This window comes from Bison bison, unplaced genomic scaffold (assembly GCF_000754665.1).
Source record: "Bison bison bison isolate TAMUID 2011002044 unplaced genomic scaffold, Bison_UMD1.0 scf7180017864148, whole genome shotgun sequence".
Taxonomy (NCBI): domain Eukaryota; kingdom Metazoa; phylum Chordata; class Mammalia; order Artiodactyla; family Bovidae; genus Bison; species Bison bison.
The window spans coordinates 4302043-4326219 of NW_011494720.1; the positions used below are offsets into that span (position 1 = coordinate 4302043).

Sequence of the window (24177 nt, forward strand, 5' to 3'; positions counted from 1 at the left end):
CTGGATGGCATCACCAACTTGATGGACATGAGTTTGAGTGAACTCCGGGAGTTGGTGATGGACAGGGACGCCTGGCGAGCTGCACTTCATGGTGTCGCAAAGAGTCAGACGTGACTGAGTGACTGAACTGAACTGAACGGTAGTCAAAGGAAAATAAGTCAGATATATGAACTGAGGAACAAATATGCTAGATTTGGGGGGAACATCAGTGAAAACTATTTCAGACTTCTAAAACAATAACTTTGAACAGAGCAGACAGTTTTGAACCTTTGGTTGGTTAAACCTAAAACTTTAATGTCCACACATCAACATTACTGCCCTTTTATTAAATATTTCAAGTACTAAACAGCCAGAACCTTGCAATAGATACTTATAAATTGGTGGTATCAGTCTCTTCATTTTTTTAATAATGACCTTAAGAAGAAGGGATTTGAAGGAACAAGTGGTGGACCATCTAGTCTTTTGCAGAATGAAGTCACTCATTGTCTTGACTGAAAACACTGCTTAGAAACATGTATCTGTGTGTTGGAGGTGGATTGAAGACCCTTTACTCACTGGTCCTTGGGTCTAAGAAATTTTTCAAGAATGCAGCTTTGATTTAGTGCTATATATGATTTCTATGAAATGATTCTGGGTGAAATGCTTACCTAATTACACTCAAAATTTGAACCTGCTTTTAGCAGCCGTAATTTCATTTTAATTAGTATGTATTTGGGAGGCAGGTTTTCTCATGCTTCTGGACATGGAAAAAATTGAAGCAGTGAAGTTGATGGTGAAGGGTTCTTCGTTGTGCTTAGGGAAGGTCCCAGAAGACTGTCATGTTCTTCAGACTATAAGAAGGATAAGAAACACTGATCAGTGAAGCAGCTAAAACATATTTTCGTAGGACAGATTTTTAGAATCATAATGGTAGTGTCTTATCTTTCATATAGGTTTGCATTTGAGAAAAGTTTTAAAACTTCAGGCTCACTGTGTTTAGAATGTTGTAATTTGCCATTTGATTCCTTCCTTCATTCATATAGAGATCCTTTTCCCGTGTGTTTTTTGGATGAAGTCTAAGGCTTGTTGGCAGTATTTTTTTACCGGAGCTTTTCTTTCTTGAATTCACTGCTTGAATTCACAAGTCATTAAACTATATATATATATATATTTAATTTTAACCACACCTTTTATTTGTTATTGTTCAAGCCAGTTACACAGGGCTGTTTTGGAACTTAGGTGATTGGCAGTTGAACTGAATATGTAGAGTAGCCAAAGTAGAGTCTTTCAAATGCCATTCCAGAGACAGATGGTGTGGAATGGTCAACCTCTGAGTGTTCATCACCTCAGTGTGAGCAGTGTGTTTGTGTTTTTATAGATTTATGGTGACATTTGTCTGTTGAGAATTTTAACCTTCTCATTTGCTTCCTTTCCCATTCTTCTTTTTTCATCAGTGTAAACCAGAATATAAGGTGCCTGGACTTTATGTTATTGACTCTATTGTACGACAATCTCGACATCAATTTGGTCAAGAAAAGGATGTGTTTGCACCCAGATTTAGTAATAACATCATTAGCACTTTCCAGAATTTATACCGTTGCCCTGGAGATGACAAGGTATGCTGCCTAAGTTGGTGAAGTAATTACCTTTTTGGTCTTAATAAGACTTTACATTATCATAATTTATCATTTTATATTACCATTTGTTATCCTGAATTTGAATAGTTATTGCACTGTCCATGTTTCTTTTTGTTATTAGACTTTTCTTAAACAGAATGAAAGATGTAGTTGATTTTGCTACTTTTTAATTTATTAAAGCCATTGGTGTTAAAGAAACTGGCTCTGATAAGCATTTTTAATTATCCTAAAATCTTATTTACTTACATGCACAACCAATTCATAATTTTGGTCATTTGACATTAGCTGATATTTACCTACTTAGTTGTCTGTGGAAAATGATTTTACCAAGTAATTAGTAGACCATAACTGCATATCAAAATTCCTTTGTTATGGAAGCGTTTTCTTAGTGCTGGAAACCGGGATAGTAGAAGGTTACATTTCTTGGATGCTGACTTGGAAATTTAGTGTCCTTATTCTGACAGACTTGATTGCAGTGTTGATTGTGTAGAAAAGTAAGAACAGGTGAAGACTTACTCTGAAGAAGAGCAACCAGACTTAAAAGCTTACCACAGATCTTTTACCTCCTCTCAAGTACAACAAGATTAGGTAGTTTTTATTTTTAATAACTGTTATACAGTCTGCAATCAGAACAAAGTCTTGTTAGAGTGGATCGATGTGGAGAAAACACGTTATTGTGTCAGGAGTTGTAAATTGTTCTTGGATATGCCTCTAAAGTCAGGTTTTTTCCTTCTGATTAACCTTGGTACGTTGATTCTTTGCAGGCAGAAAGAATGCTTCCAGTTTTAATGTGATCCATCATGATTGAGTCTTAAATACCTTAGAACGCCACCTAAAATAACTCATTTGAGATTTTATATAAACATTTTTGAAGTAACTTAGACACTTTGATTTAGGAATTTCACTAATTTGGACTTGGATTTATGTCAGTTACAATGAATAAGTCAGTCTTGAATTTGTAAACTTCATAATAATAATATTTGTCATTTATAATGAAGTTTAGTGTTTAGGGATTTTTTGATAATCAGAGTCGGAAAGATTATACTGATACTGTAATCTCAGTGCCTGAACTCCATTAAGTGCCCAAGAAGTATTTTAATCCATCCTTCCTGTCCATGGCCTGAGGAGCCTCTATGATATGACTGTTCTGAAGTTTTGAAAGCAAAAAAATAAAAATAATCGTTTTCTTTTTTCCTCTAGAGTAAAATAGTGAGAGTATTAAACTTATGGCAGAAGAATAATGTATTTAAGAGTGAGATTATTCAGCCTCTTCTGGATATGGCAGCAGGGATTCCTCCTCCAGTTGTCACACCTGTTCTGGCCAGTACTACTGCTGCTATGAGCAATACTCCAGGTATGTTGCTTTGAGAGAGATTTTCTGAGTGTTCTACTCATGCATTTCAGGCAATTATTCATATATGAAATAATAATTTGACAGTGCAGGATAATTTGTTTCACTTTAGGTAAATGAAAGGAAGTCTTAATTTGAAGGAAAAATAAAATCAGAAATTATATTTGTGTTTCATTCTTTTCAAAAAAATTAAAAAGCTAAGCTTTTAAAGTTCCTAGAAACATAACATAATCATCTTGGGAAGTTGGTATGTCAGTTAAATTTTTCCTGATATAGACTGTAATCTTCTAAACTTGCATATATATCAACTTGATATTCATAGTGAGCTAAGTGTACTTAATATATAAAGAGAACCCTGAAAAGATTTATTTAGTGGATCCAAGAATGAGTAATAATCTCAAAATCATGGAGGTTTTTTTGAGGTATTTAAATGACATTTGAATTTTTTTTTTTTAACCACAGTCTAAGAATTATATTTGTTATCATTTTGATGTATGTTTATTTTGGAGTATGTACATATACATTTTGGAACAATAATAATTTTATGTACACTTTTATAATACTTTTTTCATCAGAGATTGAATATTTCCTTATGTCATTGAATTTTCTTCTTTAGTAAAGTATTTAATGATTTCCGAGGATTGTAAGCTCCTTTAAAATGGTAGCTTAGTTAATTGAAAATAAGTATGAAAAGCTCTTTTTGGTCATTTTTGTTGTTGCCATTTTGTTTTATTTAATGAACCTAATTCTGTAATGGTTTTTAAAGATGAAGACAGTAAAATTATATAAATTTGTACATATTTTTTAAAAGTGACAGAACAAATCTAATTTTCTACATCTTATTTATTTACTTACATATTTATTGGGGATGGGTTTGATGTCTTTCTAAAAGGAACTCCTGTGACACCTGTTACTCCAGCCAATGTGGTCCAAGGTTTACCTGATCCGTGGGTGTCTCAGATAACAAATACAGATACACTTGCAGCAGTAGCTCAGATCTTACAAAGTCCTCAAGGCCAACAGGTGAGCAGCTTTTTTTTTGTTATGTCAACATGATTTAGAACTCATTGTTTTCCTAATGCATTGTTTGATTATGTACCACCTAAAGAGTGTTTTTTTTTAAGTTTTTTTAAAATGACCACCCTACATACAATACTTTGTAACTTGCTTTTTTAAATTTAATAGTGTATCATGTACATTTGTATCATTGAAGATTATTTTACAAATAATTCATTCTACACCAGAATAATTGATTTAGTTTAGCATATAGTTTTACCAAGCATTATTAGGTGCTATTGTTAATCCAGTAATGAGACTGGGAAGCCTTCTGCCTTGGAGAAGATAGCTTTCTGTTTAGGGGAGACAGACAATAAAGAAGTATAAAACATTATTTAGATAGAGATATATGACTTAAAGGGACTTCCCAGGTGGCGCTAGCAGTAAGGAACCTGCCTGCCTGCAATGCAGGAGATGTAATGAGATATAGGTTCGATCCCCGGGTTGGGAAGACCCCCTGGAATAGGAAATGCAACCCATGCCAGTGTTCTTGCCTGGAGAATCACATGGACAGAGGAGCCTGGCAGGCTACAGTCCATAGGGTTGCGCAGAGTCGGACACTACTGAAGCGACTTAGCACAGATGACTTAAAACGGCAGATCTTTAGAGTGACTAGGTTTGGAGGAAGGAGTCAGAGTTAGGGTAGCCAAGAGAAAGCATCTTTGACAAAGTGACATTTGAAGAACCTGTTACGGCAGATATGAGATTGTCTTTCCTTAGCATCTGTGGTTTTTTGTTTGTTTGTTTTTAAGCTTATCCTTTAAACCCAGGTTAATTGTGATCTATATAGTAAAACTCCCCGAGCTGTCCTTCCCGCATGTTCACACATTTCAGCCTCCTGTCTTTGTTTAAATGCTAGCCCAGTAAGGCCTTCAGACAGCTATTTAAAACTGCAAATGCTGCCTTTCATCTGCTCTGCTCCCTTTCTTTGTCACCTGCCTTCTTTTCTTCCTAGCACCTAATATCTCATGTACCTTCCTCATTTGTTCCATTCACTGTCTCTTTCCACCGTAATGTATGCTGTACACGGGCAAGGGGTTTTTCTGTTTTGCTCACTCCTGTATTTTCAGTGTCTAGGTTATAGCAGGTATTCAGTATATTTTGTGAAACGAATGACTGATGTATAGAGGCATAACAATGTTGGGGTATAGAGAAGATATCTTAGAATTGAGTTTTCTAGAGGATAAGATAGTCTACGTATGTAAGTTACTAGTCATGACATTGAAGTGGTAAACCTAAGTGTGGGACCTGGGCTGAGAAGTGAAGGATTCATGTACTAAGCAGGGAGGAGTTGCCAGAGATTTTTATGTTGAAGTCACATGATCTGAAGAGTACTTGAATGGATGGGAAAAAGGAGAAATCTAGAGATAAGGAGTATATTTGTTGGTAACAATGATAATAGAAAGGCAGTAATACACATGTGAAAAATAGTACAGTTGTGGACTCTTTAAAAAGACAATCTTTAAACAAATGGAACCAGTTCATTTATTTAGCCTTAGATTGGATCCCGTTTCTACATTTTTAGGACAGCTGTGAAATCAAATTGAATATTAGATTAAATTGTAGAATTTACTAACTTTCTGTGATTATGATATTTTGAAAAGAACCCATAAAAGCAAATCTAATTTTAAAATGTATCTATTAAAAAGTGCTTTTGGCAGGAGAATCGGTATTCCAGAAAAATAGTACAAAGAGTCAAGGGGACACAGTAATCTGAGATGTGAAGTCAGAGTAGAGGAAGAAGTAGGACGCTGCAGCCTTCGAACCTGGGTGACGGAAAGGATACTGCTGTGGGGGCGTGGAGGGGGGTGCAGGCGTCAGGAGGAGCGTTTAGAAGGTGTGAAGACGTTTCCTTCCTTCCTTCTTTCCTCCCTATAATGCTCCATCTTTTAGTCACCCATCCTGTCTGGCTTGGAGCTGCTTTGGTGCAGTAGCTCAGCTATCATATATTTTTGTACTTTGTTTCCTATCACAATTAGTACTTTGTAGTAAATGTTGATTGATAGGTGGAGACTGGTTTGTTTTCCAATGTTCCTTTTTGGGGATAGGCAAGGAATTGTTTCACTACTGTCATCGTGCATATTTTTATCTTCTCTCACTGTAAATTGAACTTAATACAAATGTCTTGTTTAGCAGTAGCTTTGCTATTTTTATATTCCAAACTGATAATTTTCAGATTTAACTTCGGTTTACATCTTAAGTAGAAAAGTAATTACTTGTGGGATATATGTAGGGCTTACTTACCTGAAATATCTTTAGGATTTTATTATTATTTCTATTTTTTAAGAGAGAAGGTGAATAGAGGGGGGACAGGGGTTGCTTTCAACTCTTACTGACACTATTTGTCTTTAATTTCCTTAGTTTCAGACTGCTCCAAGGGAAAGATTCCTTATTTTCTTTCCTCCTTTCAGGAATGTGTTGTCAGATGGTAAATTTGAATGATAGCAAAAGCAGTTGTTGTAAGTGCTTGTCGTTTTACATAGATTGAGTTCATTGAAGAAGGGAATGAAAAGCCTAGTGGAAAAAAAATTAAGTCTGCTTGTGATGAGTTTTTATTTTGTTGTTTGTTATGGTATGGTCATTTTATTTTGTTTAAAGTTCCTTGACTTTCCAGAAGTAAAGACAAACCTATTTAGAACTGTTCCATAGGGCACACACACAAATCTTATTTTAAAAATGAATTGTGTTGAGTCAGTATATATTTTTTCTTGGTCTCTAGACTGTAAAACGATAAATTTTATTGACTAAAAGTTTAGATGAGCATTCTTATGGGTAAAACCCAACACCTGTTTGTAACAATTTTCTTTTCTCTCCCCGCACCCCGCTGCAGCTTCAGCAGTTAATACAGACTTTACAGATACAGCAGCAGAAGCCTCAGCCCTCCATCCTGCAAGCCCTGGATGCTGGTCTTGTCGTCCAGCTGCAGGCTCTTACAGCACAGCTTACAGCAGCAGCCGCAGCAGCCAACACCCTTAATCCCCTAGAACAGGGGGTGTCTTTTAACAAGGTAGAAATTAGGATAACAGATCTGTTCTATATGAATAACTGAATTTTCTATACTATCATGTAGATTGCAATTATGTAAACTACATTTTACTGTAAAACTGTTTTATGTTCTAACATCCATTGTACTCTATAAGGGTTTTCCTGGTGGCTTAGACAGTAAAGAACCCACCTGCAGTGTGGGAGCCCTGGGTTCAATCCCTGAGGGTTGAGAAGATCCCCTGGAGAAGGAAATGGCAACCTTCTCCAGTATTCTTACTTGGAGAATCCCCATGGGCAGAGCAGCCTGGCAGGGTACAGTCCATGGGGTTGAAAAGAGTCGGTCGGACATGACTGAGCGACTAAACACAGCACTGTATAAGGGGCTTCCCAGATGGCTGCCAGTGTAGGTGACATAAGACGTGCAGGTTCATTCCCTGAATTGGGAAGATCCCCTGGAGGAGGGCATGGCAACCACTCGAGTACTCTTGCCTGGAGAATCCTATGGATAGAGGAGCTTGGCGGGCTACAGTCCATAGGGTTGCAAAGAGTCAGACATGACTTAAGTGACCTAGCACACGTGCATGTACTGTTATTAAGTAAATGTTACTTAATAACTTAACAATTATTAAGTAAATATTACTGTTTATTAAGAAATACATTTTACAAAAAATTCAGATTTCTGAAAGGAATTTAAGTAATTTTATAAATCCACTTGAAACATTTATTTTCTTTTGACTAAAGAAAACTAGTCAGTAAAATTGTATATTCACTATTGAGGCAAATGATTGTTTTTGAGCTGATTTTTATGGATGTTACAAATTAATTAATTATAGTGTCTAGCCTGTAATTTTAACTTGCTAAAAGTAAAATTGTAAAGTATGTGAAAGTTCAAAGGAAAGCTTCTTTATAAGTTGCTACTATAATATGATAAATTGAGATATAACTGGAAAGAATAGTGTTTTCAAAGTTGAAAATCTTGGCTGTTTAACTCGGGTGATATCCTCAGTATTCTTGCTGATTATAGGAATATTATCCCTTGGAAATGTTATCTATATTCTTTTTATTTCTGCTGTTATTTTCATAGAAATATAAATATTGATTTATTAGATTATATTACTTAGGCTTGTTTAGCCCACAGCTTTCAAAAAGCCTTTATATTGATCATTTAAAAGACAGTGGAGCATTCTGAGAGAACTGTACTAGTAGTAGATCTGTTGATTATAGTTCTGTAGATTATAGTTCTAGATTTTTTTTTTTAATAAAACTGTTTTACATTTGACAAGCCACTCAATTATTTAAACCCTAATCTTCTCTTCTATAAAGTTAAAGTATTGGTAATTATCCTATGTGTCATGATTGTTCTGCTTCATAAGACAACGTCTGTCAGAATTCTTTGAAGAGAAGTAAAGGTCCATTCAAAATGTTTTTATAGTATAACAATAAACAATAAAATTATATGAAATAAACAGCATGTAACAATAAAATTATATGAAAGAAATAGTTACATTTTAAATGATAGAGATAAATTAATGGAATGTCAATGATCTTTAGAATAGCATTTGTAACTTGTATTTGTGTAAAGTACTTTTAAATTTATCTCTTTCTCTCCCTCTTTTTTTTTCCCCACTTAGAAGTTGATGGATAGGTTTGATTTTGGAGAAGATTCTGAGCATAGTGAAGAACCCAAAAAGGAAATTCCAGCTTCTCAACTGTAAGCGTTGTTACGTTTTTCTTCATAAACCATAACTTTTTTCTGTTATCTTTATAAATATTGCCATCTGAGCTACTCAGTATACTTTGAGCATTGTTTCAGGCTCTCACATAGGAAGATGGGGGTGTTGCTGCTTGTTGCCTCCCTATATTGTTTTGACTCTAAGAACTTTGCAGATAGTTGGGATATATAAAAATTCTTTACTGGAAAATTGATAAGTACTGATAAACTTGGTTGTAACATTTGCTGTTGATATAGTAAGCTTTAGGTTATTAAGCTCAGTTGAAATAGTAGGAGAAAGAAGTTGCTTCTAGTGTCCATGGCTGCTTCTAGGAAGTATATAGTAAATTCTGGGAATGTATCAGACTGATTAGAAGTAAGGAACAGGGTTGTAGGGATTTTGTTTGTTAAAGAAATAGATTGTGAGTTTTGATTTAAATCAGTGATTCCCCTGCTTCCTCACCCGAAACAATTGTGCAGAGCCTTGGGTTCTGTGAGGGTTCAGGAGAGGACCAGTGGGAAGGAGGATGTTGGAGAGGAAGGTGGAAGGTGGGAGAATAGGAAAGAGGTGATGAGTGGGGAAAGCCTCTGGATGTCTTATTTCAGCAGTTATTAGTTTTCTATATTGTGATAATATATTAAAATATATATATATAAATGTAGTTATATGCTGATGATAAAGAGATTCTACTTGAAAAATTAAGAACTAATGTTTTAGACTACAAAGCATTTGAGATCATGTAGATCAGTGTCCTGAGCAATGTAAGAATCTCCTGTAACAGTCCTGATAGGTTTTTTAATCTGTTGTTTTAATGCCTCCTATGACATAGAGTTAAGTAGTTGTTAATATACGGTTTGATCTTTTGTTACTGAATCCTACGGGATTTGCTTTCTACACACTGATCCATTTTGCTTTCTGAAGCAAGGAAGCAAATTTGCTCCATAATCTATTGAGACATAGCCATTCAGTATTTGAAGATAGGTATCATTCTTCCCCTTAGGTTTATTTGCTCCAGATGAAGTACACTTTTTTCCAACTGTTTCAAGACTTCTCCCCATCCTGATTGCCCCTTTTGGGGTGCCCTCTTTTTTGTTCATGTCTTACCTTGTGGCACCCAGAATTCCAGGTGTATTCCAGGTGTGAATTTCCCAGAGTATAGTTAAATTATTATTTCCTCTTATCTAAACACTCTTTCTGTTAACATGCCTAATAATGTGAAAGCAGATTAGTTTTTTTTTAAGTGTATGATCAGTTTTGATTGTAGATTGCATATATACTGATTGATGGAACATTTTTCCCATTGTGTCATGGTTTATAAGTGTTTCATTAAGATTTTCTTAAAATGCTCTAATGTAAAAAGGTACTAATTTATAGACAGTAATAGCAGATTTTCATCAGAGTATGTCTAACATGTGGTCAATCTGTTGAAACTATTGAAGAAGTATATTTCTATTTCAACATATTAATGTTCCGAGTTACTCTGTTTTCTGTATTAATATTAAAAGTAAACGCTGTAATAGAGTATATTCCATTTGTTGGCATTTTGGGGTGTTTTTGAATATTCTTTTACTTTCATATTATCTTTATTGAGTTTTAAAATATATTAACACTTTTTTTTCATTGTAGTTCTCATGTTTCGGAATCTGTGAACAATTCCATCTTTCATCAGATAGCAGAACAATTGCAGCAGCAAAACCTTGAACATCTCAGACAGCAACTCCTGGAACAGCAGCAGCCTCAAAAGGTTGGTAACCCCACCTTGTGGTCTTTCTTGTTACTGCTGTCTGCTGTCTGTCACCTGGTGATTTTTCTTCAGCTGGTTGTTACTCGGAAGATGAATCTTTTCAGGACCTTTACAGTTTTTGTTTGTTCTGTTTTTTTGTGTAATCTTGAAATGTGTTCTGGCAGCTTATATATCTGTTGAGAAATTATAGAAATTATTTTCAGTATACTGGAAGGAATTAGAGGACAGAAGACATGGTGGTGTTTCAGTATTACAGTGTGAAACTTTTCTTTCCTCTCAGTTACCTGTTAAGCAAGATCATGGTGATTTTGCTGCTGTTGTTGTTGATGATGACAAAGTAGGTTGCTGTCTTTAATTAGACTCTTGGTAGATGGCAAGAGCTTTATTAGGCATGATTACAGTTCATGCTTATCAGATAGTTTTTTTACAGTTCATTTTTATCTTTCATTTGATCCTTTTCTTTAAAAAGGTATAGTTTCTTTGACCACATCTTTTATATGCTATCATATAGGTATTTTGAGTCTCATTTACACTGTAGGAAATTGAAGCTTAGTGAAATGAAGCATCCACTGTTAAAGTGCACTGCTAGTATGAAATACCTTCTGTCCTAAGACTCACCATTATTTTATATATACCCAAGAAGTTTAGAATATTTCTGAAGTATATGTAGGCTTCCCAGGTTGCACAGTGGTAAAGAGTCCACCTGCCGACGCAGGAGACACAAGAAATGGAGGTTCAGTCTCTGAGTCAGGAAGATTCACTGCTCCAGAATTCTTGCCTGGAAAATTCCATGGACAGAGAAGCCTGGCAAGCTACAGTCCATGGGGTTGCAAAGAGTCAAACAGAACTGAGTGAATGGACACACACACACACAAATTACATGTAACATTCCGTATAGTTTTAAGAATCTTCTAAATTTCAGGCATGATGAAATGTAAAGTTGTACCTTAGAATGGATAACATGTCAAATTATTGTGAAGCTAAGGTTAAATCCATTGCAAAGCCTGATTTTTCTCTATTTGAGAAATAGTTATGGATGTAAAACTCTTTACATTATGAGTTTCTGGGAATCTCATACTTCTTCTAATCAAATCTTTTTGGCGCTAATGAATTTAATACAATACCACAAATGTTTTTAAAGTATGAGCATTGTTAGACTGATGATACATCCAGAGAAGAACAGAGAAGCATTTTGCCTCAAGTAAGCTCTTCTCTAGTAGAGCGTGTATATCTGTTTGATTACAAGGCAGGATACTGGTTTCGTAATAGAGGTATAAATGAAGGACTATGGGAATATGGAAGAGGGAAGATTAGTTTCGATAGCAAACCTTAGACGCTGTTAGGGTCTGACATTGTCCTTTCAATGCAAATGGTAATGGATTTTGTTGATATTTGTATGTTGGAACTTGTACCTGGAATCATGAGAATGAAATTCCATACCTTGTTTTGAAGAAATAATTCTGATAGAAGTAGGTGCATTATTTTATGTCAGGAAAATAAAATATATCTGCTTGAGAATTTAGGAACTTGAGGACAAAGAGTAAAAAACATTTGAATATTATTTAAAAGCACAAGTTGTGATTCAAGGAAAGGAAACAGATTGTTAGTGATATAAGAAACTTCAGAGCTATTACAGAGCCAAGAGGTAGTAGTAATGGACGTTTACTCACCTATAAATGTGACACCTTTGAATTTCCTTAGTTCTAACTTCATTTCAGAAGTTTTAGCAGAAACAATAAAATGAAGGTTTAACAGAAAAAGAAAAAAAAGAATTCTGGTCATAGTTGATTGCCTTATATATCATCTCCACAATTTTAGAAGGTATAGTAATAGAATCTCTTTGAAAGGAGTAAATGTTCTTAAAAGCTTCCTTGTTCAAAAATGGCAGTGAAGAAAAAAAGCAACTTTTCTTAGGCGTAAGATGAATAGTGTTTAAAACCTATCACAAATTTAAAATTGAAGAGTAAACATCAACAGAGTAGCAGTTAAATTCAATCAGTTGTGTAATTGGCTCTACCAAACCAGTTATGTATTTAAGATGGGGTGGAATATGCAGAAAAGCTAAGTGTTTCTAGTCACCGCTAAGCTCAGTGTGGCTACCTGAAAGCTTCCATAGTCTCAGAGTGAAGAGGGTATTAGGATTGCTAGTGCTGCTCTGTTTCTCGCAGCCCTGACCACACTGGGGTAAGGGCTTGAAGTCTTTTGTCTAATGATGGAAGGCTGGTGGAAGACGGGAGAACTTTCTGAAACTGGTTGAATCATGAGGAACTAACAATCATGTCATAAAAGGAATGGTTTCTGTTGTCTTGAGTAGGTTAGAGTTGTGCTTTTGATAATTGTTTTATCAGATATCCAAAAGATGTCAGATAACTCAGAATGAAATGCTCATGATGAAAGTGATAAGACTAATAAAAGAACTTTAAACAAAGTGTTAGAAATAAAAAGATTAGAAAAGATTCAGCCAATTAATAATACAGCGCTATCAGTGGGATATCAGCAATATGTAACTTAACTTTGCTTTAGTAGTTTTGTACTGTTGTTTTTGGTCGTTGTCTTGTCCAACACTTTGCGACCCCATGGTCTGCCGCACACCAGGCTTCCCTGTCCTTCACCGTCTCCCGGAGTTTGCTCATATTCATGTCAGTTGAGTCAGTGATATTATCTAACCATCTTATCCTCTGTCGCCTGCTTCTCCTCTTGCGCTCAGTCTTTCCCAGCATCAGGGTCTTTTCCAGTGAGTTGACTCTTTGCATCAGGTGGCCATAGTATTGGAGCTTCAGCTTCAGCATCAATCCTTCCGGTGAATATCCAGGGTTGATTTCCTTTAGGATTGACTATCCAAGGGACTTCCAAGAATCTTCTCCAGCACCACAGTTTGAAAGCATCCATTCTTCGGCTCTCTGCTTGCTTTATGGTCCAACTGTCACATCCATACATGACTACTGGAAAAAGCATAGCTTTGACTAGATGGACCTTTGTCAGCCAAGTGATGTGTCTGTTCCTTAATATGCTGTCTAGGTTTGTCATAGTTTTTCCTCCATAGCTTAGACCTTAGATGTAGTTAAGGGTCCAGTTGTCCTAATGCTAATTGCAAGATCATAAAATAAATTATAGTTGAATTTTATTGTAATTTTTAAATACAGTTTTATTTTTTGTCTGTCCTGGGGCTTCCTTGCTGCTTGGACTTTTCTCTGGTTGGGATGAGCTAGCTTCTCATTGCAGCGGCTTCCCTTGTTGCGGAGCAGAGGCTCTAGGACACGCGAGCTTCAGAAGTTGCAGCACATGGGCTCAGAAGTTGCTACTTCCCGGGCTCCAGAACACAGGCTAAATAGTTGTGGCGCACGTGGAATCTTCCTAGATAAGGGATCCAACCTGTGTCTCCTGCATTGGCAGGTAGATTCTTACCACTGAGCCACCTGGGAAGCTCTGTAGTTGAATTTTTAAAGTAAATTTTCTCTTTGTTCTTCATAAGATTTCAAAGAAAAAATAGAGTCATGAACCGCAGCCTTTTCAAATAGGTAAAACTGCTCAAAAAGAACCTCAGAATCTAACATTGGTTGCAGTGGATTCTGCTGGTTATACCAAGCAGACTATTACACAGAAAATCAGAGAATGAAAGACAGAGGTGGGGTGGATGGTAGATGGGATGCTCCAGGTGGGTGGCGAGCTAAGAAGTACATGATGTGAGGGGTGTAGCAGTACTGAATTAGGGCCAAACAGTAGGGCTCGGGATAAAATGGAATGTAGTCTTGCTGTGTTAAGAATTTTATTTTTATTGTACCACTTTGAAGGCTGGGACTGTGCTTAAAACACACTTTGATTTGTTCTCAAAAGTATACTAATTTACCAACTTTTTGGTCAATAGTGTGGAATAAAGCAGGCATTTAATTAACAAGTTTTTTAGCTTTAATTTATTTCTAAACCTTGAAAATGTTACTTGTCTTTGGGGAGCCTGTTCCTTCATAAATTAATACATTGGAATGGTTATTTTATGCTTTTTTGACTCAGTTTTTCTACTGCTTGCTTTTCTTTCAGTTTAAATGTCGTTAGAATAAGAGTAATTAAAAATTTTTTTATGAGATATAATTGACATAACATTGTGTGAGTTTAAGGTGAACAACATATTGATTTGATATGATTATATATTGAGATATGATTACCTCTATTGTTAGCTAACACCTCTATCTTGTCAAATAATTATTTCTTTTTTGTGATGAGAACAATTAAGATTTAGTCTCTTAGCAACTTTGAAATTTATAGTATTCTCTGTAATCACTGTACTGTATTCCTTTTACACACAGAGACAAATTCATAGCAAGAGTAGCTTTGTTCTTAGTAATAGATTTGTAGGAAGGGAACAGTAGTTTGAGTTATCCTTTTCTGTTAATAATTATAATATTCAATAGTTCCCAACTTGTGTACTACCAGGGACTCTTTTTATTCATTTTTAGCACCTGTGAGATCATGTTTTAGGATGTTTAATTAGGGAGTCATTTTTTTTTTCCATAATAATCAATTTCTCAGTTTTAGTTAACATCATCAGTCAGTTCAGTTCAGTTGCTCAGTTGTGTCTGACTCTTTGCGACCCCATGAATCGCAGCACGCCAGGCCTCCCTATCCATCACCAACTCCTGGAGTTCACTCAAACTCATGTCCATCAAGGCGGTGATGCCATCCAGCCATCTCATCCTCTGTCATCCCCTCCTCCTCCTGCCCCCAATTCCTCCCAGCATCAGAGTCTTTTCCAGTGAGTCAACTCTTCTCATGAGGTGGCCAAAGTATTGGAGTTTCAGCTTTACCATCATTCCTTCCAAAGAACACTCAGTTCTTTGGAAGGAGCAGCAGCAGCAGCATATAAGCAGAGTCCCTGTATCAAGTTGCTGTAATTGTAGTCCCAGGTTGGGGGGTGGGGCGGGGATTTAAATTTGTTTTTTCCTATAGTTAGGCTTCATTGCCTAACTTTTGTTTAGTCTTTCTGAAATGTTTTACATATCTGCTGCTGCTGCTGCTGCTGCTAAGTCGCTTCAGTTGCGTCCGACTCTGTGCAACCCCATAGATGGCAGCCCAGCAGGCTCCCCCCGCCCCCGGTCCCTGGGATTCTCCAGGCAAGAACACTGGAGTGGGTTGCCATTTCCTTCTCCAATGCATGAAAGTGAAAAGTGAAAGTGAAGTCGTTCAGTTGTGCCTGACTCTTAGCGACCCCATGGACTGCAGCCCACCAGGCTCCTCTATCCATGGGATTTTCCAGGCAAGAGTACTGGAGTGGGGTGCCATTGCACCTCCTAATACTGTTTTGTGAATTCGTAGAAGTGGAGGTTGAAAAAGACCCAAGTTCTAAACTGATTTTACTGGGTCAGTGATTTTGATATTCAGGTTTGAGCTTTGCTTTTGCTTGTGTATATATAGTGGGTGACTTAGTTCTTTATATATCATTCATGATACAGTCCCTTTATTCACGATAGTTTATCTTTCTCACAATGAAAAATTTTGTTTGGAGACTTTCTTAATCTTACCAGTCTCTTCTAGTGTTACAGTATCCCCCTTTATGGAGGTATTCTGTGCTTTCAAGTAAACTTGGATTTATACAAAAGTGCCATTTTAGATTGATCATTAAGGATGTAACAGAATTCTTTTGGTATTGGGTTTCTTTTTAAAAATTTGATTGTGATGTTTGCATGTAAATTTTCATTTATAATATTATTCATTATTTCCCAATGCTTGTGTTTGTGTACATACTCAACAGGCAACTCCTCAGGATAGTCAAGAAGGAACATTTGGGTCAGAACATTCTGCATCACCGTCACAAGGGAGCAGTCAGCAGCATTTCCTTGAACCTGAAGCAAATTTGGATGATTCTATAGATATTCAGCAACAGGTAAAAAGTAAATGTTTTCTTGGGTCATAAAGTTCTAAAATTGATCTCAGAAAAAAGTCTTAAAATATGGTAATATTTTTTATTTTATGTAAAATAATATAAATGTGAATGTTTTTTCCTCCATGTTAAGCTGTTCATTGTAACCATTTTACTGTTAGGCATTAATGTTATTATGGTGAATATTTTGGAATGCAGAAATAATCAGTAAAAACTGAATCTCAACCAGGCATTTTGTTTGTGTTCCTTTGACTTTCAAGGATATGGATATAGATGAAGTGCAAGATGCGGTGGAAGAGGAGATCTTTGAACAGGAAGCAAAGAAAGTGGCTGTTCGTTCAAGATCAAGAACACACTCCCGATCTCGTTCAAGGTTCTGTAGTACTATTTAAAAATAGCTGTGTGCAAACTTTTAAAATGTTGGCTTTTTCTTTTTTTGCATCCTTTGTTACTTTGCATCAAGGTAAAAGAAAATGTTTCTCTCAATATGTTTTGAGAGAAAAGAAAATGTTACTCTCAGTATGTTTGAGAGTAACATATTGTCTCATGAGAAAGTAGCTCAGAACTTCAAAAACCGAAAATATGTTCTGTTTTGTTTTCAGTCGGACATGTCTGTGGCTTTTTATTTGAATTATTTACATGAGTCACAGCAATATCGTGAGTCTTGGATTTGGGGTTATATATGGTTGCAGTTAATAATAATATGATGATAGTCAGCTTAGGACGTAATTGTCCCTGAACAGCAGTTAAATCACATGATAGAGGAATAGTATTAGAAATTCCATTGTTTTTTTTACATTCTGTTTCATCTTGTAATACCAAAAATGATCATGAAAATCAAACTATAAAAATTGTTTTTATTAACAGTAAGCATATCGGACTCTCAAAAAACATATCCTAGAAATGGTTTTCTCTGTGGGCTTAGCCATGTTAAGGCCCATTAATGTACATGCTCAATCAAATTTGAGTTAAGGTACATTATTCTTAATCTGGTAAATTTTCTTGTTTTTGTTTTGAACTGTCTTAAATATATGTTGTATTTGCTATAAATTAAAACTTTAAGTCATTAATCTGTAACATTTTTATGCTGTGTTTTCCGCACATGAATGCCCCACGAAGTCTGAACAGTAAATGCTGGAAGAGGGACAGTATCTTTGATGTTTTTTTCAGTCATTTCTTGTGTGTTTTAAGAACTTCCTTGTATTTACTTGAAAGTTTCAGGAATTTATTTTCAAGAATTTCCTTGCAAGTGAGAGCTTGTCAGTTCATCTTTCTCTAAACTGACTTCTCTCCAGGGAATTACAGTGCTAGTCCTGAAAACATCTTTGTCTTAGCAAATTCTTTGTGTTTGCAACACAGGAGTATTTTGAATAGAGTTCAGTGGCATATGACTAATAGGAAAAAGGAAACAGTATTTCAGTATCACATTATAAAGTCAAGTACTATGAGATTTTAGATGAAAACCTATAAACTGAATTGTTTAGTGGTCTACTGTTGAAAACACTGTTTCCTAATTTTAAGAATGCAACATCTTTGTCACCTAAAGAATCTGTTTTCTTTCATCCCTGTTCTTGACCTCTTGTTTGTAAATTAGACACTAAGAGAAAGTGAGGTCCTAACTAGATTCTCTTTCTCCTCTTCCTTGTATCACCCAGACTCAATAAGAATCATTGCAGACACACATCTGTGTCTAATGTGGACCTAAGCAGTATAGAGATTTAAGTGCATGTTTGATGCTTTAACATTGTCGTTAGTAAAATAAGCGTTTTTTTTTTGTTACTGTTAGATCACCAAGAAAACGAAGGTCTAGGTCACGATCTGGTTCTCGAAAGCGTAAGCACAGAAAGCGATCACGCTCCCGCTCTAGAGAAAGAAAAAGGAAATCATCACGTTCATACTCAAGTGAAAGGAGAGCTAGAGAAAGGGAGAAAGAACGACAGAAGAAGGGATTACCTCCAATTAGATCTAAAACATTAAGTGGTAAGTGATGTACTTTATGAGCTTTGGTTTCAGTAACATTGAGAAAATAGTTACCTGCTGTTAATACACAATCTCTCAACCTGATTTTTCAGACTGAGAAGTTGAAAACTGGTTTGGTTTTTGTAATGTGACAGAGGAGGAAGATAAGTAATAGGTTTCTACTCAAATACTAAAGTCATTGAGAGTTGATTTTTTTTTTTGATACTAGTTTAAAAATATGACTTGACTAATGATTTACAAAGCAGAATAGGCCTTGTATCTATAATGTTTCACTGACACCATGATTTCCACGTGTGGTGTCCTAACCAGTTTTGAACACCAGGTCTATAGGAGTAATTATTATGGGAAGCATGCCAATTTAAAGCTAATTATAAACTTGATCAGTACTCAAAGAGAGAGTTCTGTCGTAAAATCTTTCCCTCCTTTATAGTTAATCTATAATGTATGATTAGACCAAATTTGGTACTAGTGGGGGTTTGTTTTGGGAGAAACCTCCAGGAGAATTGACTTGACAGGCACGTGAAGTGTAGTAAAGTAAGTCATACTCAGTGTGGGATTCTGCCTAAACGATATTTACAGGGGTATGACTTTTAGGGTAAACGAACAGGTTGCAGATGGGTGAAGTACATAAAGTGGAGCAAATTGTCATTCTTTGCCAAGAGCTGAGCACTGATCAGGTTATCTAATTTCTGAAGATCTCCAAATTCTTTCTGCCATGGAGATAGATGGGTAACTGGTACAGCTTACATTGCTGAAGCATCCTGGAAACCCAGGCATTTACATGGCATTTACATGGCATTAAAGGTGACAGCATCTTCTTAGTACATCCCAGCAATCTGAACCAGCCTTGGCTGTCTTTCCAGAATCTTACCTGATTATGAGAACCAGTAGTAAATGATTAATAATGTTGGTGCTCGTAACCCTGATTCAAACATGAGGGTTGGGATCATGAGCGGAGGAATGCAGATAACTTGTAGAAGCTAGCCAGCAAAGGTAGGAAACAGATTTGCTCTGAGGGCCTCCAGAAGGAGGGCAACTTGTTCACTGATTTTAGACCACCAGAGGTGTAGAAGACTACCTTTTTGTGTTTTAAGGTACTGATTTTGTGGTGTTTTGTTACAGTAGCAAAAGAAAACTAATACATTGCCCTTTGAGACTTCGGTTGAATGGACAGGTGAACTGCATGAGACCCAGAACAAACAGCAGGGAGAGAACAGTCTTTAGGATCTATTAACTGAATGATTCCCAAAGCTCTCTTAGGTCTGGAAGACATTCATGTTCTGACCAGCCAGAGTAGAGAGGCCTGATTGAAATCCACATTTGGTAGATATCTTGCAATGGTCATATTTTAATGTAGGGCTGAATTAGCTTTAGAGTAAAGCAGTAACCCAAAAGCTGGAGACTTTTTTTAAATAACCTTGACACAAATCCAAATATAATAAAACTCTGCAAATATATCAGCTGTAAGTATTTTTAAAATAAATGTTTTCGGGGAAAGGAGATGTTTCTGAAGGCATGAACAGTGCAGCCAAAAATAGGCCAGATGTGTCTCCTGTGTAGGACTTATTAAAGGGAGGTGGCTTCTGGCTTTTAGTATCCCTGGGTCTTTCATGGTAACAAGTTAAGTTCTGAATCAGCCTTTTCCTTTTTTTTTTTTTAATCTAATTATTCTTTTCTTAAGGGTAAGATACTGTTTTCATATTTAACTGTTCATTCCAGCACAGAAAGATACTTAAAAGGTTCCCAAATAGGACTGCAGTGAAAAGGGATTTTGAAACTTTGTTGCACATTAGAATCACCTACAGAATTTTTAAACTACCCCAGTTCCCAATTTTCTGTACCACGTATCTTGGATTATCTTTTAGAGTGTGTCTCAGATATCCACAAATGTGTGCTGTCAAGCTTGAGAATATGTGATAGTAATGCAAGATGTTGTCTTGGCATAGATGTACATGGGTACCTGGCATTTTAGTTGATTTTAAACATAACAAATAAAAATATCAGTTAATAAGTATTTAAAATATGCTATCTTAAATTTTAATCTATTACTGTTCCTAGTGCTTTTCCTTAGCTACTTGAAAGAGTAACTTCTCTGCGATTTAGGTAATCTGTCTCTTCTGTCTTGGCAGTATGCAGTACTACTCTGTGGGTTGGTCAGGTGGACAAGAAGGCAACACAGCAGGATTTAACCAACCTGTTTGAAGAGTTTGGACAGATTGAGTCCATTAATGTAAGTATCAATTCTTAAATATAATAGTGTAGGGTTTGGAAAAATATAGGGAGTTTTTAGTCACTTTGCATCTGCCTTTAATCACATTTTTGTGAGGATTATTTGACTCTGATCATTTTTGTGTTTATTCTCCTGCTATCTCCATAATTAATTTTTCTTTTTTTAATGGAATTCTTAACAAAATATTTTTAGGGGCCTTACTACAGTGTGGTAGTACTTGATTGCTAAAAACATCAAATGAGTTAGCAGGAACCATATGTATGATCTGGTTTAATTCTTTTTTTCCCTTTTTTAATGAAAATGGAGAAACTGAGTTAGAATTATCATTATTTGCACCTGAGCATGTCGGCGATGGTGGAGACACAGCTGGACGGGAGGTCCCAGTCTTCTGCCAGCCTCCTTCCTCCCCTTCCCCACCTCGCCCTCTCAGAGCAAACCCCGAGGCAAGAGAACCTATGTGGCCTGAGCACAGTTCCCTCTCTCCTCAGTGTGATTTTTTCCCCTGTACCCAGTCCCCTTCTTTGAATATTTTCTTCTTCCTGAAGGACTAATGTTTCTCCTTGGAGCTAAAACTAAGCCATGAAATGTTTTGTAGTCATTTGTTTGAGGAGACTTCAATCCTGATTTTATTCACTGTTACTGTACATTAATGTCTTTTGGACATTTTTCATCATTATTTACCAGGAAATTAACTGGTTTTTCCTTTCTAGTCTTAGAGTTCTTACAGTCTCAATGTTCCTTATATGGCCAAATTTGACTTTCTGGTATAAGTAACAGCAGTGTTTATTTAAATTGAATTAGACCATTTTGAATTTTACTTTCAGTGGAGTGTGACCGCATTGGAGCCTCACAGGAAGCTGGTTAATAATTATTCATATATTGTTACTTTACCAGGGAGGAACCTAAATGATTTGACTGAGTTACATGGATAGTAAATAACTGATTAGTTAATAAATAATAAATAATTGGTTGAATGTTTCAACTTAGGTATTTCAGATTCCTCTTTTTATACCATAAAAGTGTTGAAGGCTTCTCTTTTTGTCTTTTTAAATTTCACCTGTCAGAATTTAAGTAATCTTTCAGAGTTTGTAATCATGTAACCTCTCAAATTTTTTCCTGATTTTGTACTACGTTTAAACTAATGGTTCTCAGCTCTAGCTGCATATCAGACATGGGCTGACATTTGAAAAAATATGATGCCCATGATCAGTATCTTTAGATTCTTATCAAAGTGCCATAATTACACGGGTGAATTTGATGCAAAACCAGGAATCATTGCTCTGCACAGATCCTGAATCCAAGTGGCGTGCTGTATTTCACATTGTGTATGCCATGTCTAGGCTTTCTCGCACCACAGTCATTTGGACATCAGTGTGTCTCCCTCTTCTTCTGTCTTACCTTATAATAGTGTATTATTTACAAGTAATAGGCATTAAGTTATTTTGTGAAGTGAAGTGTACTAAATGGCTAGTGATAAAATCCAGGATTTGAAAAACTGATGGAAGACTTAATAAACCTTTCAGTTGGTTTGGGGGGAATTTGAAGACTGAGAAGAGTCCATTAGATTTAGAATTTAGTAGGTCATTAGCTTGAAGAAAATATTTTTGGTGGTTTGGGGAGGGTTTGGATCTACATTGCGAAAGATGAAGAATTATGTAAGGGGTTAGATAAGCTTCTCTTTTGAGAAGTTTGGAATTAAGAGTTGATAGCAGCAGCAGCAGCAGCTTGAGATATTAGCAAGACTGAGGGAAAGGTTATTTTCACAGCGAAAGCTTATGTGATGACTACTAATAAAGGAGTAGAAGACCTTGTAAGTTCTTTATAAACTGAAATACTCCATGTATTTTTCTGAATTAATACATTAAAGATAATTTTATGATTTGGCAGTTCACAGAGTAGTTAAATGCTACAAAAATTGAGATCCTTATGGTGAGGCTATCTTCCTATTCATACTAAAATCTTTGGAAGTAGTTGGGCAAAGTAAAGTTTTATAAAATTGAAAAGCTTTCATTTTATTGTTGTAGATTTTGGACTTTATATTAAAGATAAAATATTTTGGCCAAACAAAAATCCTTCTCATAATACCCAACATAACATTTGTAAAATTATAAATACTACTGTAAATAAATTACATACTTCAAATATTCATTGTGTAGTGAAACTTTGATTGATATGTGATATTTAAGATTTCGTGTATATTAGGCTTAGAATGAGTCCCAGCTAGCTTCTGAACTTTTCTTTTTAAGTAATTGTATATGAATTGTACCAATAAACAGCCAGAGGAAGAAAGGGGGAAAATGATTCATCAGTAATCAATGTTCTGTTCTATTAAAACCATAAAATGCCAGAAATGACTTGCCCTCCTAATACCGTTTCTAAAGAAAAAAAATTTTTTAACAGATGATTCCTCCCAGAGGCTGTGCGTATGTCTGCATGGTTCATCGACAAGATGCATTTCGAGCTCTTCAGAAACTTAGTTCTGGGTCGTATAAAATTGGATCCAAGGTCATTAAGGTGAGACTGGGGGACACATGCTCTTGTTTTATTAGATCGTAGAATTCTGTTTCCTGTATTGAATCCTTTTTTAGCATTATGGGTAAACCTTGACAGAAATTTATTATTTCAGTATTATTAAAGTATAGAATTAGCTTGAGGTTAAACAACAACCAAACAAAACCTTATTCAAGCAGTTCTTTGAAATCGCACCTGCACAGTGCTCTTTAGTCGACCAGGACCCCATTTTATGAGCAGAGCTTTATCAGGCTTGTCTTTCATTCCTTTCTTGCCAGTGCTTCCTAATTCTAACCCAAAATTATACTATTGATGTCTCCTTTTTAACATCTTGTAATTCACATTTTATTTCTCCTATTTTGAAGATAATTTATTTTACCAATTTCTGTAACTGAATTAATAAATTTAAAATTACTTTCAAAGGAGTTAATACACCTATACTTTGTCCTTTTATGGCAGAGAGTTTCTCTTTGTAAGCTGAAGTGTCACTGGTCTCTTTCATGGAGTACCAAGATTTTGTTTAGCTAATTATCTAAGTATCTAATTGCTTAATTATAAGATTTTTTCTAAATAATTATATCTAACTAAGTTGAGATTTTTATGGTGAAAAGTAGATTTGGATTATATTGAGGAATGTATTGTTTTAGGATCATACTAAGAAGTGTCAGAAGTGAAGAGGAACTGAAAAGCCTCTTGATGAAAGTGGATGAGTGAAAAAGTTGGCTTAAAGCTCAACATTCAGAAAACTAAGATCATGGCATCTGGTCCCATCACTTCATAGGAAATAAATGGGGAAACAGTGGAAACAGTGTCAGACTTTATTTTTTCGGGCTCCAAAATCATTGCAGATGGTGATTGCAGCCATGAAATTAAAAGACGCTTACTCCTTGGAAGGAAAGTTATGACCAACCTAGATAACATATTCAAAAGCAGAGGCATTGCTTTGCCAACAAAGGTCTGTCTAGTCAAGGCTATGGTTTTTCCAGTGGTCATGTATGGATGTGAAAGTTGGACTGTGAAGAAGGCTGAGCGCCGAAGAATTGATGCTTTTGAACTGTGGTGTTGGAGAAGACTCCTGAGAGTCCCTTGGACTGCAAGGGGATCCAACCAGTCCATTCTG

General features: G+C 35.8%; 1 protein-coding gene across 5 annotated transcripts in view; it reads left to right on the top strand.

Moving 5' to 3' along the window:
• Positions 1-24177, top strand: part of SCAF8 (SR-related CTD-associated factor 8) — a 196285-nt gene that overhangs the window by 48083 nt on the left and 124025 nt on the right. For all 5 annotated transcript variants that reach the window (XR_825353.1, XM_010840850.1, XM_010840849.1 and 2 more), the window contains exons 4-14: positions 1434-1595; positions 2817-2970; positions 3860-3990; positions 6854-7030; positions 8640-8719; positions 10347-10464; positions 16208-16339; positions 16597-16709; positions 18123-18316; positions 20446-20546; positions 22947-23060. Coding sequence is in view for 4 of the 5 variants with exons in the window: in XM_010840850.1 (XP_010839152.1) it covers positions 1434-1595; positions 2817-2970; positions 3860-3990; positions 6854-7030; positions 8640-8719; positions 10347-10464; positions 16208-16339; positions 16597-16709; positions 18123-18316; positions 20446-20546; positions 22947-23060 (1476 nt within the window). In the remaining variant the exon portion in view is untranslated. The remainder of the gene's footprint in view (positions 1-1433; positions 1596-2816; positions 2971-3859; positions 3991-6853; positions 7031-8639; positions 8720-10346; positions 10465-16207; positions 16340-16596; positions 16710-18122; positions 18317-20445; positions 20547-22946; positions 23061-24177) is intronic.